The sequence below is a fragment of the Lipophrys pholis genome, assembly GCF_963383615.2.
Source record: "Lipophrys pholis genome assembly, chromosome: 11".
NCBI classification, from domain to species: Eukaryota; Metazoa; Chordata; class Actinopteri; order Blenniiformes; family Blenniidae; genus Lipophrys; species Lipophrys pholis.
Genome location: NC_137631.1, coordinates 31668808 through 31685650, shown reverse-complemented (window position 1 = coordinate 31685650; position 16843 = coordinate 31668808). Strand labels below are relative to the sequence as shown.

Genomic DNA, 16843 nt, shown 5'->3' with positions numbered 1-16843 from the left:
AAGAAAATCAGGGACCACCTCATTATTTTAACTAGAGGGTTAAACTCAAGACCCCATCATGCTCACTACATCATGAATGTAGGGCGCTTTTAAATCTCAGATGTTATGCTGAAGCTTCTAAATGTTTCTAAGTAGATTGTAAATACTAATGTGAGGAATTTTGTAGTTCCAGTCAGGGGTGGATCGAATATAATATTCATGGGGTGGCGAGAGCGGGGCACGAATTTGTGATGGGGGGCAACATATGGCAGACATATGCTGTATATACCAAATTGAATCACATGTTTCAAACAAACCAGTGTCTGGCAGATCTGGATTTGTCTCGTGCTGCATTCACTGCAGGTTGACCTTGGAGAGTAGTGCTCATCAATGTCAAATTGGCCATGACTTTTCTTTTGATTTGTTGCTGACAACTGGGTTGGCAGCAGGGGTGGCAAGGCTGTCTTTTTGCATGGCATATGCCACCCTCACGGCAGGCACACACTACAGGATCATCGGGCCCATTTCATTCCCAATCTCCCCCCGATCATCGGGAGCACAGGCCCGGTTGTCACATGTCTGCAAAACAACGTGTGTCTGATTTTCCTGTGGTGTGGGGAGTGTTAAGAGTGATTTTGTCGGGTCTGATCCACTCGGAGTTATTGGAAAGAGAGATCGTAGATAATGAACATGATCATTATTTGCGAGGAGAAATCTTGTAGTGTTTTGCTAAAGAGGACCCGAGCAGCAGGGGGTGTGACATCATGAGTACCGGTATGAAAGTCAACCAGGCTGAAAGCAACACTGCTGCTGCAGCCACAGACAGAAAGTTCCCGACTCGTTAATGCCTGACGTCATGAGATTATACCATATTAATTCATCACTATGACGGCAGAGTGGATGTGCGCTCCATAAACTCATGTTTCTGCGGTTATATCAGACGTGAGCATTATTATTAATCTCATTATTACAGATCAACCCTCGTGGAGCCAAACAGACTTGGAATAAATCAAGAACAAGAACAAACACATCCTTCAAAGCTCAGTGACCAGGATTTATTTTATGATGTCATGAAGATTGCTCTAAAAACTCCATCTTCGCTGCACTGTGCACCAATCAGGATATTGTAAAAATAGGCAGGTCCTTTTCCAGTAGACGGCGCCTTCATTCTCTGCTCCGGAGTTAAATATCAGAGTACCGGGGTGATTTATCCCAGAAAGAAGTGAATCTGCTTTGCAGAACGGAAAAGCCAGGTTTAATCCTAAAGTGACCTCATCAGAAGAGAAAGACCTGGTGCGATATGTCTTTTGTGATCATCAAGTGTGTGGTCTCTTAATCTGTGAAGATTTTAAAAATCCTGTTGTGTGTGCCAGGCTTAAGCCACCCCAGTAGATCTGCCCATGCTTTAAATGAAGATAGTGACTGACATACAGTATATGTTGTGTGCCAATAATGACAGAAAACATTTTGTTTTCTGTGAAGAGGGCTCAGATGAGGACAGTAGATTTCCTCTGCAGTTACCTTGATAACCTCGGAGAAAACAGCCATTCTGAGGGCCACACTGGTGCCAAAGGAAAGTCCCAACATGGCGATCCTGCTACTGAGGATCTGAGGATGTTCCTGCAGGTATTTGTAGGCAGTCTGCAGTCAGAAAACAAGAAGTTAGTCAAGTCCTTCTTGTCAGGCCCCATTTGAGTTATTCAAAGAAGCAAGCTGCTGATCTGAGAGAGACTTTTGGCCCTGAACCGTCCTGCTTAGTGTTCAGTAACATTTGTCCGTAAGTAACTATTACTACATAGTAACTATGTCACTTTCAACACTATGCTTCACATATTCAAACAGACCAGTCCAGATTCCACTGCCCTTATCAGGCTGTTGCTTTTGTGTGTTAATCATAAACTGAATTACAAAGGTTAAACACATTTCAGTCTGTCTTTATCTTCACGGGTAAGGTCAATGAACTGCTGTGGCATTCTTTTTATAGCAGTGGAGTTAAAAGAGGATTTTTCACAATTTATTGATCAATCAATTATAAGAAAATTGTATGAAACCATCCAATATAACAGTAAGACCTGCACCCTCATTAAGGATCAAACTTGTCAGTTGTTGCAGCCCTATTATGGTCGCATGTTGAGGTCACACACTGTTGCTTGTGCACCAAGTCCATTAACTTCCCAGACCTGTCCAACAGGACCAGGGCCCGCTTGTTCAAAACTCTGTTATCGTTTAACCAGCCATTGAATACATTTAACAGACCATTAACTTTAACAGAACTGTCATCTTGTTGTTCAAAACTGGGTTAACTTTAACCAGGCGTTATCTTGATGTTAAAGTTAACGCACCTCCGAACCTCCACTAACTTTTTACCAGTGGTTAACTCTCACCATGGCGTTCACTGGCAGCGCTGCGTTCATGATACCAGTTCAACAAAGGAAGGATAGGGTGGACCGTGGACTGAACTTTGATATAAGTCAATACTGGAATGAAGAGTTACGCCTTTATGGAGGTGTTGACGAGCCCATGGCTAACCCAAACCTATTGCACACTGGGAAAAGGCTTTTTGGGTTCAATGTACTTTCTGGTAAAAGTGCCCACCGTTTTCTTACCTTCTTTGAGGATATTTCACTACTTTACAGAATTTTCACAGAGTGATAAGAAGTTGACAGGCTCCATAGTGTGGACATCTTGGAACCAATTACCTCAAAATACGTGAAGCTCACGGGTTTTCCTGTTTTTTTGACGATTTTTGCTGTAAAGTAGTCGAGAGCCAGAGCAGCTATACCATGTGAGGCCAGCAGCGCTGCACGATACTCAACCAACTGCCCCCCACCCCCCCAAAGGTCCAGGACAGCAGGGAAAGGTCCAGGTCCTACGCACAAGACAACATATCACTGATGTACATGATAATAACAGAAAGTGATGTTTGAAGGTATTTCATGAGGTCATGACTTTCTTCTGGTCCTACCTGGGGGCAGGAGGAGGGCCGCAGTGAGTCCACCCTCTGTGACCGGGATCCTGCGGACACCAGGTGCCATGTACCAGCGCTCCACCACCACACTGGCAAGAGGTACCTGATCTGCAAAGCCCTCTTTCATGTGGCCCTGGTACACCGAGACTGTGACCACCATGGGCAGCTCCACGTTCTTCTTCCGCATCCTGTTATTAATATATTATTCAATCATGGTGAACGTCACCTGCACACATTCAGCCTGGGCGGTCTACCTGAGTCCAGGTTTGCTGCCTGGAACTGGTCTGAGGCTCCACAGTAAACCCATCGGTTCAATCCCACAATAGGTCCCACCCAGGCTGCAGTCCTTGGACACTGTGAAGTAGACAGGAACAAAGATTAGATAACATTTTTTACTCAACTTCCCATCATTAAAGGCCATGTGGAGAATGTTGTACCATTCACACTGCCGGTGGCATCAGACATGTAGTGAGCAAATGCATCCCAACCGTGACCGTCTTCACACTGGTGGAAGGAGTGAAGGGTCAGCTGGGAACAAGGGCCTGTATTCTGGACCAGGATGACAAACTGCTCGTCCATGAGTCCCCTGGACGGATTCACCAACAACTGGACACAACAATGCTTCTCGTCCATCCTGAACTGAACAGACAAAAAAAAATCGGCAGCAAACAGTAAAATGTGGACTAAAACTTTGAATACTGCTGTCTAGTTTTTTTTGGGGGGGGGGGGTTACAACTTGTTTGAAAAAAAAACTTGACCTCTGTGTCCTGATTATTGAATAACCAACTTGCCAACACTGATGATCCAGAACAAAAAATACTCGCCAAACACAAATGATAACAACTCTGGTCAACGTTCAGTGTGAACATGTGGTCCCAGTATGACCCTGAAGAACTGGATCCGAAATGATCAGTCAAGTGTCTGATCATTGAGTGATCCTATATTTTGGCCAAATCAAGTGACCGACACAGAGTGACCATCTGGGCTCCAACAAACCTGTCAGCTGGCCGGCTTGTCAGTATTAACATAAACTACAGACAACTACTCCAAAAAGAGCGGACATCCTGTAATGAGTGGATGTGGATGTGTAATCAGTGTGCAAGGAAAGATATACAGGTTTTAACGTATTTTCCAGACTATCATTTACACTTTTTTCATCGTTTGGCTGGTCCTGCCACTTACAGTCAGGAGCCATTTGTGTATCAAAATATGTAACAGAGCTGGTATTATGGTGTGCAGTGGCGCCGCCAGCCAGAATCCTGAACGCACCGTGCGTACAATGTTTTTGAAAGTGTGGAAAAAAAAATGTTAAAGGCAGTGGTGGGCCATCAGGGCCTGCAAGACCTTCTCTGCAGGCATGAGAAAAAGATCGGATTATATATGTTGATGATATTTTGTCCATGAATACTTCTTAAATAATTACAAATGATCTGTTCGCTTCCTCTCACAGCTTCTTCCCTCGTTGCACTTCTTTCCTCCTGAACTTCCATATTAAAGCTTTTAACCAATCACATTTCAGCCCTCACCTGTTGCCGGGTAAAGAAATCCGCCTGAGGCCTTCAGGTTCAAGTCTGCAGCGTAACACAAGTGTCAGTCGCTGCTGCTTCAACCAATCAGATTTTGATATTGACGACTCAGGACCTTCTAGAACATAGACATATAAACACTAGACGCCTCACCGACTGGCAGGAACACACGTCAGTGCGTCCGCCATCTTGTGAGGGGCATTTGTCAGGACTTCAGCAACGATCCCGCATCACTGTTCTGCTTTAGGTTGTACAAACAGACAAAATGAGGACAATGGACAGTGTGGGATTACCTTCCACAGGGAGGACAAACACAGTTTTTGTTGTTGTCGTTAAGCTGGCTTAAGCTCGCCCTCAAACAACAACAACAATATCAAGGTCTATTGGGTTCATCTGACGGAGGCTATTTTAGTTACAGTGTGTAGAATATTACATTTCAAAAGAAATGAGTGTCTCAGAACCAGTCAGTGTACTGTTCCCCGCCTGTTCCAGCAGGAGAACCTCAGCCTGATCCCAGTAGGAAGTTCTGTCTGGCTGTTCTCAAACAGCTGAGCAACATGTCACACCTCACTCCTGTTAGACATACTGACATGTACACAGACAGTATTATTATATATATTGATTAGGAGAGCAGATCAACTGATTGCACATTGAACAAGCAGTGAATGAATGTGATAACACAGGACTCTGAACATGTCCATCTGGTCCTCACTAGGACCTCTCCTATCACTGCCCACATGTCCTGATGCTCTGACAGCCAGACTCAGTGAAGCCATGGCCGAGGTGGAGAGTCTGAGAAGAGAGAAGAGGAATGAAAAGATGGAGAACGGAGGGCAAAGAGCACAGTGGGGGGTCTTCTGGAGGAACTGAGAGGGAAACATCTAATAAATGGCGGCGCGGACACTCGTAGCGGTTCCTCTCTCTCCCTGCAAACCTGCGTTTTTATGTTTTTTTTGTTGCACATCCTTGTGCATTTGTCAGACCTCGTCGCGTCTATTAATACCTAGACGCACATTCACCCGTGAGCTCCTGCTCGACATCGGAAGTAATACGAGTACGGAGTTTAACCCAGCGGATGCGGAAGAGCTGCGTGTCTGCGATCTGCTCCGGAGGCCTGCACGACCACCGACCCCCACTCCTGCACCCAGCCCACGGTGGAAGCACCACCGTCGGAATAGGAGGAAGCAGAAGAGGGGGAAGCGCGGAGGTATCCGGGCTAGGCTAGCGGCTAGCCCTCACCGGCCGGCTATCCCGACCATCACTCTGGCTAACGTACGCTCGCTGGACAACAAACTGGACTACATCCGCTTACTCCGCACAACTTCCAGGACTGTGAGTGAGTGTTGCGTCTTTGTTTTTGTGGAAACATGGCTCCATGACGGCGTCCCGGACAATGCTATTCAGCTAGCCGGGCTAACATGCTACCGGGCGGACAGAGAGCTCGTCGAGGGAGGGAAGACCCGTGGCGGGGGACTCTGTGTTTACATCAGTGATGCCTGGTGCCGTGACGTCGTTGTGGAGTGTAAGCGCTGCTCACCAGTTGTGGAGTTTATGGTCATTAAATGCCGGCCATTCTACCTGCCGAGAGAATTTAGTGCCATATTGCTGGTAGCAACATACATCCCCCCTGGCTCCACCACCAGCAGGAGTGAGGCTCTGTATGATCTCCACAAGCACATCAGTGAGCAGCTGACAGCCCACCCTGACGCCTTTCTCATCCTGGCTGGGGATTTCAACCATGCAAACCCCAAAAGCGTGCTGCCACAACTCCATGGACACATCAAATTTCCCTCTAGAGGTAACAATATACTGGACAATGTTTACTCTGTCAACAAAGGAGCCTACAAAGCTCTCCCCCTCCCCCACCTCGGAGCCTCAGACCATACCACTGTGATGCTAATGCCTGCATACAGGCCACTGGTTAAAGTCACCAACCAGCTACAAAGCGAGTACGGATATGGCCTGAGGGGTCCACTGAAGCACTCCAGGACTGCTTCTCCACCACTGACTGGAGTGTGTTCAAACAAGCAGCCACCACCAACAACACCACCGACCTCCAGGAGTACACAGAGACCGTCACGTCCTACATCGGAAAATGTATGGACGATGTCACGGTCATCAAGAACATCACCATTCGGGCCAATCAGAAGCCATGGCTGACAGGTGAAGTCCACAGGCTCCTGAGGGCCAGGAACGCTGCCTTCAGAGCCGGGGATGCGGCGGGCCTAAAGACTGCCAGGGCCAATCTGTCACGAGGCATCAGATTGGCCAAAAGGAATTACTCCAGGAGGATCGCAGACCGTTTCACCGACAGCAGAGACACCAGGAACCTGTGGCGAGGGATCCAGACCATCACGGACTACAAGCCTCCCCCGCAGACCTGCGACAGCTCCACCTCCCTGCTGAACAACCTCAACGACTTCTTCGCGCGGTTTGAGGCAGACAACAACTCCCCAGCACAGAAGCTGCCACCTTCTCCTGGCGACCAGGTGCTGACGTTTTCCCGGGACAGCGTGAGGCGATCCCTCAAGAGTACAAATGCAAGGAAGGCGGCAGGTCCTGACAACATCCCAGGTCGTGTCCTGAGAGACTGTGCTGAGGAGCTCACAGAAGTCTTCACCGACATCTTTAACACCTCACTGAGCCAAGCTGTTGTCCCCACATGCCTCAAAGCCACCACCATCATCCCGGTCCCGAAGAAGTCACCTCCATCCTGCTACAATGACTACCGCCCGGTCGCACTCACCCCCATCATCATGAAGTGCTTCGAGCGGCTGGTCATGCAGCACATCAAGTCCGCCCTCCCCTCCACCCTGGACCCCTACCAGTTTGCTTATCGGCCCAACAGATCAACCGACGACGCCATCTCCACCGCCCTCCACTCAGCCCTCACCCACCTGGAGACCAAGGACTCCCACGTCAGAATGCTGTTCATCGACTTCAGTTCAGCATTCAACACCATCATCCCACAGCAGCTCATCCACAAACTGGACCACCTGGGCCTTAACACCGCCCTGTGCAACTGGCTGCTGGACTTCCTGACGGGGAGACCACAGACAGTTCGGGTCGGCAGAAACACCTCCAGCACCATCATGATGAACACGGTGGCCCCCCAAGGATGTGTGCTGAGCCCCCTCCTTTTCACTCTGCTGACCCATGACTGCACCCCATCTTCCAGCTCCAACCTCTTCGTAAAGTTTGCTGACGACATGACTGTGGTGGGTCTCATCAATAACAACGACGAGACAAGCTACAGGAGTGAGGTCAGCAGGCTGGTCTTGTGGTGTAAGGACAACAATCTCCATCTGAATGTGGAAAAGACAAAGGAGATTGTTGTGGACTTCAGGAGAACGCACACCCAGCATGCTCCGCTGATCATCCACGGTGCTGCAGTGAAGAGGGTGAGCAGCACCAAGTTCCTGGGTGTGCACATCTCTGAAGACCTGACCTGGACCCACAACACCACATCACTGCATAAGAAATCCAATCAGCGCCTCTACTTCCTCCGCAAACTGCGAAGAGCAAGAGCCCCGCCCTCCATCATGCTCCCCTTCTACAGAGGCACCATTGAGAGCATCCTGTCCAGCTGCATCACCGTGTGGTACGGCGCCTGCACCGTGTCCTGCCGTGAGACTCTGCAGCGCATCGTGAGAGCAGCGGAGAAGATCATTGGTGTCTCTCTTCCCCCCCTTCTGGACATCTACAACTCCCGTCTCACCCGCAAATCCACCAGGATTGCAGGTGACCCCACCCACCCGTCTCACAGCCTCTTCAGCCTGCTGCCATCCGGGAGGAGACTGCAGAGTCTCCGTGCTCGAACCAGCAGGCTCAAGGACAGTCAGGAGACTGCTCTCCCCCCCATTCCCCCCTCTACCCTCCTCCCCCCCTCTGCCCCCATTCCCCCCTCTGACCCCTCCCCCCCTCTGCCCCATTCACCCCTCTGCCCTCCCCCCCCCCTCTGCCCCCATTCCCCCCGCTGCCCTCCTCCCCCCCTCTGCCCCCATTCCCCCCTCTGACCCCTCCCCCCCTCTGCCCCATTCACCCCTCTGCCCTCCTCCCTCCCTCTGACCTCCCCCCCCCCCGCCCCCATTCCCCCCGCTACCCTCCTCCCCCCCTCTGCCCCCATTCACCACTCTGCCCTCCTCCCCCCCTCTTCCCTCCTCCCTCCCCTCTGCCCCCATTCCCCCCCCTGCCCTCCTCCCCCCCTCTGCCCTCCTCCCCCCCTCAGCCCCCATTCCCCCCCCTGCCCTCCTCCCCCCCTCTGCCCTCCTCTCCCCTCTGCCTCCTGCCACAGTCCGCCCTCACATCACATGACATTACCCCCCCCAACTGACTATCTGCCCCCCCCAACCCGAACTCACGCACTCACAATCACCTCCACTCACTTGAACCTGCCAACTTGAATCAGTTTTCGCACGTCAACGCACTACCTCACCTTCATAACTTTATTATTTACAATTGCTTAGATTGTTGTATATATTGTATAGTATTTCTATTCCTATTGTTATTTTTTATTTTTTACTTTATTTATTCTTGTTTGTTGTTGTTTGCACTGCAGTTTGCACTGATGGGAGGATTGTTATTTCATCTGTGCTGCATGGCAACATGCAGCATATCTGACAAATAAACTTTGAAATTGAAATTGAATTGAATTAAAATGAAGAGCTGGAAGAGAATATGTCATATAATATGGAATAATAGATAAATGTGTCAATAAATAAATATGGAATAGGTAAATGTCTAACTAGTATTTTCTATGTAATATTAAAGGTAACTATGTACAAATAAATGAAAGTATAACAGGTAAATATGTTATTGTGTGTAAATATGTTAAAACAAATCTAAATGTGTTCCACATAAAAGTTATAACTTTATAATGTACATGTTCATTGTACATAAATGTCCCATTGTGTGTAAATAAAGACTTTCCATATTGTTGTCATGGCTCCATCATGTTGCTCTAAAAGGAGAGGACAGCGTCCCAATGTCCCGTCTGCAAACTGCTTCCATGTCCTCTCTAGACTTTATAGAAGTATGCTACATTAAATAAATAAATGAAATAATTTTTAATTTAATAAATTAAAAATGAAAGCAATGATTCTTCACAGTCCTGTAAATGTATATTTGCGGGTTTTCTTCAGAAAACACTTCACATCTGGAGCAGCTGCAGGAACAAAATATAGTTGTTTTGGGTTAATAGAGGTTTTGTCAGCCTGCAATGGCTGAAGGAGAATTAAAGAGATTTGGTTGCAGATTTATTATCAAAACCATTTTCAAGCCGGACTTTTCCAAGAGCTCTTTGAAGGCACCGCAGCACTATGAGCAAGGAGGTCTGCTGCAAGTTACTTAAACTGTGCAGACTATTATCTTGAATCCTGGCAGCCCCACTGATGGTGAGCGCCTGTCCTGCTCTGTCCGGGACGCACGGCGCCTTAATGTCTTTTCCACCAGGATGATCGAGTGTGAAACCTACTTTAGCAGTCAGCCTTTAGAGAAGTGTTGCAGACAAAGGGCAGAAATGTGTGAGAAAATGTGAATCTAGTGACAACTTGTCAGATTTCACAGTGGAGCTGGCAGGTTGTGGAGACGGACCAAACCTGCCACCGATGGTCATTTTCACACTGAAAACCAAAAGTCTGAAACGCACGCACGCTGAAAACAACCTTGGTGATGACTTCATCATTAGATCCAAGTTTGCTGAAGAAGGAGGGAACTAAAACATGCAGGACAGGGGAAAAAGATGAGAAGAGATTCCAACTCCTCTGACATGACCTGACAAGAATACACACATTAACAACTTCTGCATGGACTTCCTGCCGCATATTCCAATAAAACAACTACAAATGACTTACTTTCCACTCCTGTCTCTTCACTTTAGGACTGCTGTGTGTAAACTTCTCTCTGTAATCTGCTCCAACTGAACTCGACTTTCCGAACACTCCATAACAAACAGGGAGTAGGCAGCGGCTCCTCCCACCGGCTGGGTTGCCAGTCTCGTTACGGAGACGCGTCATAGACTCACCACTGGATCCGACGTACTGCGCGGCCGCCATCTTGGATAGGTCCCCGGCGTACCCCAAGTCAATTTATTTCTACTAAGTAAGGCATAATCCAACACAACAATCATAACCCCCAGACCTTTCACACATGAAAAATACGTGCATTCATGTTGAAATACTATGCTCTTCAGAAAAGATTAGACATCTCATATAACTTATTAAAGTTTGAGTATATTTTTTACCCAGTTGTGTTGGAATAAAACTTCACCAAAAGAAATTGTCAAAATGAGAAAGACGATTAGAAATTTTTTTCTTTTTCTTTTTCCCTTCATGTTTGGCAGCTTGGGCAAACAATATTATGTGATTGAGAGCCTTCCGGTGTCAGAACAGTTTTTGTTCTGAGCTCGGGCCGGGAGCTTCCCCAATCCTGGCGGCAAAGCCCTCCACAACACCAGAGGCCGGCCTCCTGACCATCATCCCCCCAGCCAGGGCCCGATTCCCAGCACCCCAACCCAACCCCCGCGGAACCACCCAGAGTGGCCCCCCTGCCCACCCAGCACTCCCCAGGCCAGGCCGCAGCCTTCCCAGGATAGACGCCAGCACCTCCCCGAGACACCCCAGCCACAACACCCCAGCCACCGACAGCCCTAAGTGCCTCACGGCGGAGCCACCACCCTGTTGGGGAACAGGGCTACATGGTGTATTTAATTATTGGGGACCATGTCAACTGTGTGAAATGATTTTTCCTACAAGCAAACATTCTCTCCCAGGGGATGTGATCTAGAAGTGAGTTTTTAAATAACTTTATATTCAGATTACATTTGAATTTCCAGTTAATGTGCCTTTTCTACGACGCTTTTTGGAAACCAGGAGTTCGCATAGTGTGTTCTTAACAGTGCTTCTTTAGGACTGATGTCTCTTCTTTAGAGAGGACTGATGTCACTTCTTTAGAGAGGACTGATGTCACTTCTTTAGAGAGGACTGATGTCTCTTCTTTAGAGAGGACTGATGTCACTTCTTTAGAGAGGACTGATGTCTCTTCTTTAGAGAGGACTGATGTCACTTCTTTAGAGAGGACTGATGTCACTTCTTTAAGAAGGACTGATGTCACTTCTTTAGAGAGGACTGATGTCTCTTCTTTAAGAAGGACTGATGTCACTTCTTTAGAGAGGACTGATGTCACTTCTTTAAGAAGGACTGATGTCACTTCTTTAGAGAGGACTGATGTCACTTCTTTAGAGAGGACTGATGTCACTTCTTTAGAGAGGACTGATGTCACTTCTTTAGAGAGGACTGATGTCACTTCTTTAAGAAGGACTGATGTCACTTCTTTAGAGAGGACTGATGTCACTTCTTTAGAGAGGACTGATGTCTCTTCTTTAGAGAGGACTGATGTCACTTCTTTAGAGAGGACTGATGTCTCTTCTTTAGAGAGGACTGATGTCACTTCTTTAGAGAGGACTGATGTCACTTCTTTAGAGAGGACCGATGTCACTTCTTTAGCACTGATGTCACTTCTTTAGAGAGGACTGATGTCTCTTCTTTAGAGAGGACCGATGTCACTTCTTTAGGACTGATGTCACTTCTTTAAGCAGGACTGATGTCTCTTCTTTAGAGAGGACTGATGTCACTTCTTTAGGACTAATGTAACTTCTTTAGAGAGGACTGAGGTCACTTCTTTAGAGAGGACTGATGTCTCTTCTTTAGAGAGGACTGATGTCACTTCTTTAGAGAGGACTGATGTCACTTCTTTAGAGAGGACTGATGTCTCTTCTTTAGAGAGGACTGATGTCACTTCTTTAGAGAGGACTGATGTCTCTTCTTTAGAGAGGACTGATGTCACTTCTTTAGAGAGGACTGATGTCACTTCTTTAGAGAGGACTGATGTCACTTCTTTAGAGAGGACTGATGTCTCTTCTTTAGAGAGGACTGATGTCACTTCTTTAGAGAAGACTGATGTCACTTCTTTAGGACTGATGTCACTTCTTTAGAGAGGACTGATGTGTCTTCTTTAGAGAGGACTGATGTCTCTTCTTTAGAGAGGACTGATGTGTCTTCTTTAAGCAGGACTGATGTCTCTTCTTTAGAGAGGACTGATGTCACTTCGTTAGAGAGGACTGATGTCTCTTCTTTAGAGAGGACTGATGTCTCTTCTTTAGAGAGGACTGATGTCACTTCTTTAGAGAGGACTGATGACTCTTATTTAGAGAGGACTGATGTCTCTTCTTTAGAGAGGACTGATGTCACGTCTTTAGAGAGGACTGATGTGTCTTATTTAGAGAGGACTAATGTCACTTCTTTAGAGAGGACTGATGTGTCTTCTTTAGAGAGGACTGATGTCTCTTCTTTAAGCAGGACTGATGTCTCTTCTTTAGAGAGGACTGATGTCACTTCTTTAGAGAGGACTGATGTCTCTTCTTTAAGAAGGACTGATGTCTCTTCTTTAAGCAGGACTGATGTCACTTCTTTAGAGAGGACTAATGTCTCTTCTTTAGAGAGGCCTGATGTCTCTTCTTTAGAGAGGACTGATGTCACTTCTTTAGAGAGGACTGATGTCTCTTCTTTAGAGAGGACTGATGTCACTTCTTTAGAGAGGACTGATGTCACTTCTTTAGGACTGATGTCACTTCTTTAGAGAGGACCGATGTCACTTCTTTAGAACTGATGTCACTTCTTTAGAGAGGACCGATGTCACTTCTTTAGAGAGGACTGATGTCACTTCTTTAGAGAGGACTGATGTCTCTTCTTTAGAGAGGACTGATGTCTCTTCTTTAGAGAGGACTGATGTCACTTCTTTAGAGAGGACTGATGTCACTTCTTTAAGAAGGACTGATGTCACTTCTTTAGAGAGGACTGATGTCTCTTCTTTAAGAAGGACTGATGTCACTTCTTTAGAGAGGACCGATGTCACTTCTTTAAGAAGGACTGATGTCACTTCTTTAGAGAGGACTGATGTCTCTTCTTTAGAGAGGACTGATGTCTCTTCTTTAGAGAGGACTGATGTCTCTTCTTTAGAGAGGACTGATGTCACTTCTTTAGAGAGGACTGATGTCACTTCTTTAGAGAGGACTGATGTCTCTTCTTTAGAGAGGACTGATGTCACTTCTTTAGAGAGGACTGATGTCACTTCTTTAGAGAGGACTGATGTCTCTTCTTTAGAGAGGACTGATGTCACTTCTTTAGAGAGGACTGATGTCACTTCTTTAAGAAGGACTGATGTCACTTCTTTAGAGAGGACTGATGTCTCTTCTTTAAGAAGGACTGATGTCACTTCTTTAGAGAGGACTGATGTCACTTCTTTAAGAAGGACTGATGTCACTTCTTTAGAGAGGACTGATGTCACTTCTTTAGAGAGGACTGATGTCACTTCTTTAGAGAGGACTGATGTCACTTCTTTAGAGAGGACTGATGTCACTTCTTTAAGAAGGACTGATGTCACTTCTTTAGAGAGGACTGATGTCACTTCTTTAGAGAGGACTGATGTCTCTTCTTTAGAGAGGACTGATGTCACTTCTTTAGAGAGGACTGATGTCTCTTCTTTAGAGAGGACTGATGTCACTTCTTTAGAGAGGACTGATGTCACTTCTTTAGAGAGGACCGATGTCACTTCTTTAGCACTGATGTCACTTCTTTAGAGAGGACTGATGTCTCTTCTTTAGAGAGGACCGATGTCACTTCTTTAGGACTGATGTCACTTCTTTAAGCAGGACTGATGTCTCTTCTTTAGAGAGGACTGATGTCACTTCTTTAGGACTAATGTAACTTCTTTAGAGAGGACTGAGGTCACTTCTTTAGAGAGGACTGATGTCTCTTCTTTAGAGAGGACTGATGTCACTTCTTTAGAGAGGACTGATGTCACTTCTTTAGAGAGGACTGATGTCTCTTCTTTAGAGAGGACTGATGTCACTTCTTTAGAGAGGACTGATGTCTCTTCTTTAGAGAGGACTGATGTCACTTCTTTAGAGAGGACTGATGTCACTTCTTTAGAGAGGACTGATGTCACTTCTTTAGAGAGGACTGATGTCTCTTCTTTAGAGAGGACTGATGTCACTTCTTTAGAGAAGACTGATGTCACTTCTTTAGGACTGATGTCACTTCTTTAGAGAGGACTGATGTGTCTTCTTTAGAGAGGACTGATGTCTCTTCTTTAGAGAGGACTGATGTGTCTTCTTTAAGCAGGACTGATGTCTCTTCTTTAGAGAGGACTGATGTCACTTCGTTAGAGAGGACTGATGTCTCTTCTTTAGAGAGGACTGATGTCTCTTCTTTAGAGAGGACTGATGTCACTTCTTTAGAGAGGACTGATGACTCTTATTTAGAGAGGACTGATGTCTCTTCTTTAGAGAGGACTGATGTCACATCTTTAGAGAGGACTGATGTGTCTTATTTAGAGAGGACTAATGTCACTTCTTTAGAGAGGACTGATGTGTCTTCTTTAGAGAGGACTGATGTCTCTTCTTTAAGCAGGACTGATGTCTCTTCTTTAGAGAGGACTGATGTCACTTCTTTAGAGAGGACTGATGTCTCTTCTTTAAGAAGGACTGATGTCTCTTCTTTAAGCAGGACTGATGTCACTTCTTTAGAGAGGACTAATGTCTCTTCTTTAGAGAGGCCTGATGTCTCTTCTTTAGAGAGGACTGATGTCACTTCTTTAGAGAGGACTGATGTCTCTTCTTTAGAGAGGACTGATGTCACTTCTTTAGAGAGGACTGATGTCACTTCTTTAGGACTGATGTCACTTCTTTAGAGAGGACTGATGTCACTTCTTTAGAGAGGACTGATGTCACTTCTTTAGAGAGGACTGATGTCTCTTCTTTAGAGAGGACTGATGTCTCTTCTTTAGAGAGGACTGATGTCACTTCTTTAGAGAGGACTGATGTCACTTCTTTAAGAAGGACTGATGTCACTTCTTTAGAGAGGACTGATGTCACTTCTTTAGGACTGATGTCACTTCTTTAGAGAGGACTGATGTCACTTCTTTAGAGAGGACTGATGTCACTTCTTTAGAGAGGACTGATGTCTCTTCTTTAGAGAGGACTGATGTCTCTTCTTTAGAGAGGACTGATGTCACTTCTTTAGAGAGGACTGATGTCACTTCTTTAAGAAGGACTGATGTCACTTCTTTAGAGAGGACTGATGTCTCTTCTTTAGAGAGGACTGATGTCACTTCTTTAGAGAAGACTGATGTCACTTCTTTAGGACTGATGTCACTTCTTTAGAGAGGACTGATGTGTCTTCTTTAGAGAGGACTGATGTCTCTTCTTTAGAGAGGACTGATGTGTCTTCTTTAAGCAGGACTGATGTCTCTTCTTTAGAGAGGACTGATGTCACTTCGTTAGAGAGGACTGATGTCTCTTCTTTAGAGAGGACTGATGTCTCTTCTTTAGAGAGGACTGATGTCACTTCTTTAGAGAGGACTGATGACTCTTATTTAGAGAGGACTGATGTCTCTTCTTTAGAGAGGACTGATGTCACGTCTTTAGAGAGGACTGATGTGTCTTATTTAGAGAGGACTAATGTCACTTCTTTAGAGAGGACTGATGTGTCTTCTTTAGAGAGGACTGATGTCTCTTCTTTAAGCAGGACTGATGTCTCTTCTTTAGAGAGGACTGATGTCACTTCTTTAGAGAGGACTGATGTCTCTTCTTTAAGAAGGACTGATGTCTCTTCTTTAAGCAGGACTGATGTCACTTCTTTAGAGAGGACTAATGTCTCTTCTTTAGAGAGGCCTGATGTCTCTTCTTTAGAGAGGACTGATGTCACTTCTTTAGAGAGGACTGATGTCTCTTCTTTAGAGAGGACTGATGTCACTTCTTTAGAGAGGACTGATGTCACTTCTTTAGGACTGATGTCACTTCTTTAGAGAGGACTGATGTCACTTCTTTAGAGAGGACTGATGTCACTTCTTTAGAGAGGACTGATGTCTCTTCTTTAGAGAGGACTGATGTCTCTTCTTTAGAGAGGACTGATGTCACTTCTTTAGAGAGGACTGATGTCACTTCTTTAAGAAGGACTGATGTCACTTCTTTAGAGAGGACTGATGTCTCTTCTTTAAGAAGGACTGATGTCACTTCTTTAGAGAGGACCGATGTCACTTCTTTAAGAAGGACTGATGTCACTTCTTTAGAGAGGACTGATGTCACTTCTTTAGAGAGGACTGATGTCTCTTCTTTAGAGAGGACTGATGTCTCTTCTTTAGAGAGGACTGATGTCTCTTCTTTAGAGAGGACTGATGTCTCTTCTTTAGAGAGGACCGATGTCACTTCTTTAGGACTGATGTCACTTCTTTAAGCAGGACTGATGTCTCTTCTTTAGAGAGGACTGATGTCACTTCTTTAGGACTAATGTAACTTCTTTAGAGAGGACTGCGG

The 16843-nt window shown here is 46.0% G+C and overlaps 1 protein-coding gene across 2 annotated transcripts in view; it reads right to left on the bottom strand.

The window, feature by feature from the left end:
- LOC308117307 (acyl-coenzyme A thioesterase 1-like) overlaps positions 1 to 10429 on the bottom strand; it is a 42656-nt gene extending 32227 nt beyond the window's left edge. The window contains exons 1-6 of one of the 2 annotated variants that reach the window (XM_080476081.1): positions 10326 to 10429; positions 3385 to 3586; positions 3202 to 3301; positions 2945 to 3135; positions 2679 to 2848; positions 1501 to 1620 (exon numbers count right to left, since the gene is read on the bottom strand). In XM_080476081.1, coding sequence (XP_080332207.1) covers positions 1501 to 1620; positions 2679 to 2848; positions 2945 to 3135; positions 3202 to 3301; positions 3385 to 3580 — 777 coding nt within the window. In that variant the 5' untranslated portion in view covers positions 3581 to 3586; positions 10326 to 10429. Of the gene's footprint in view, positions 1 to 1500; positions 1621 to 2678; positions 2849 to 2944; positions 3136 to 3201; positions 3302 to 3384; positions 3587 to 4473; positions 4519 to 10325 lie in introns of those variants that run through there. The other variant, XM_080476082.1, reaches the window with a different exon arrangement.
- Between the last annotated feature and the right edge of the window lie 6414 nt (positions 10430 to 16843).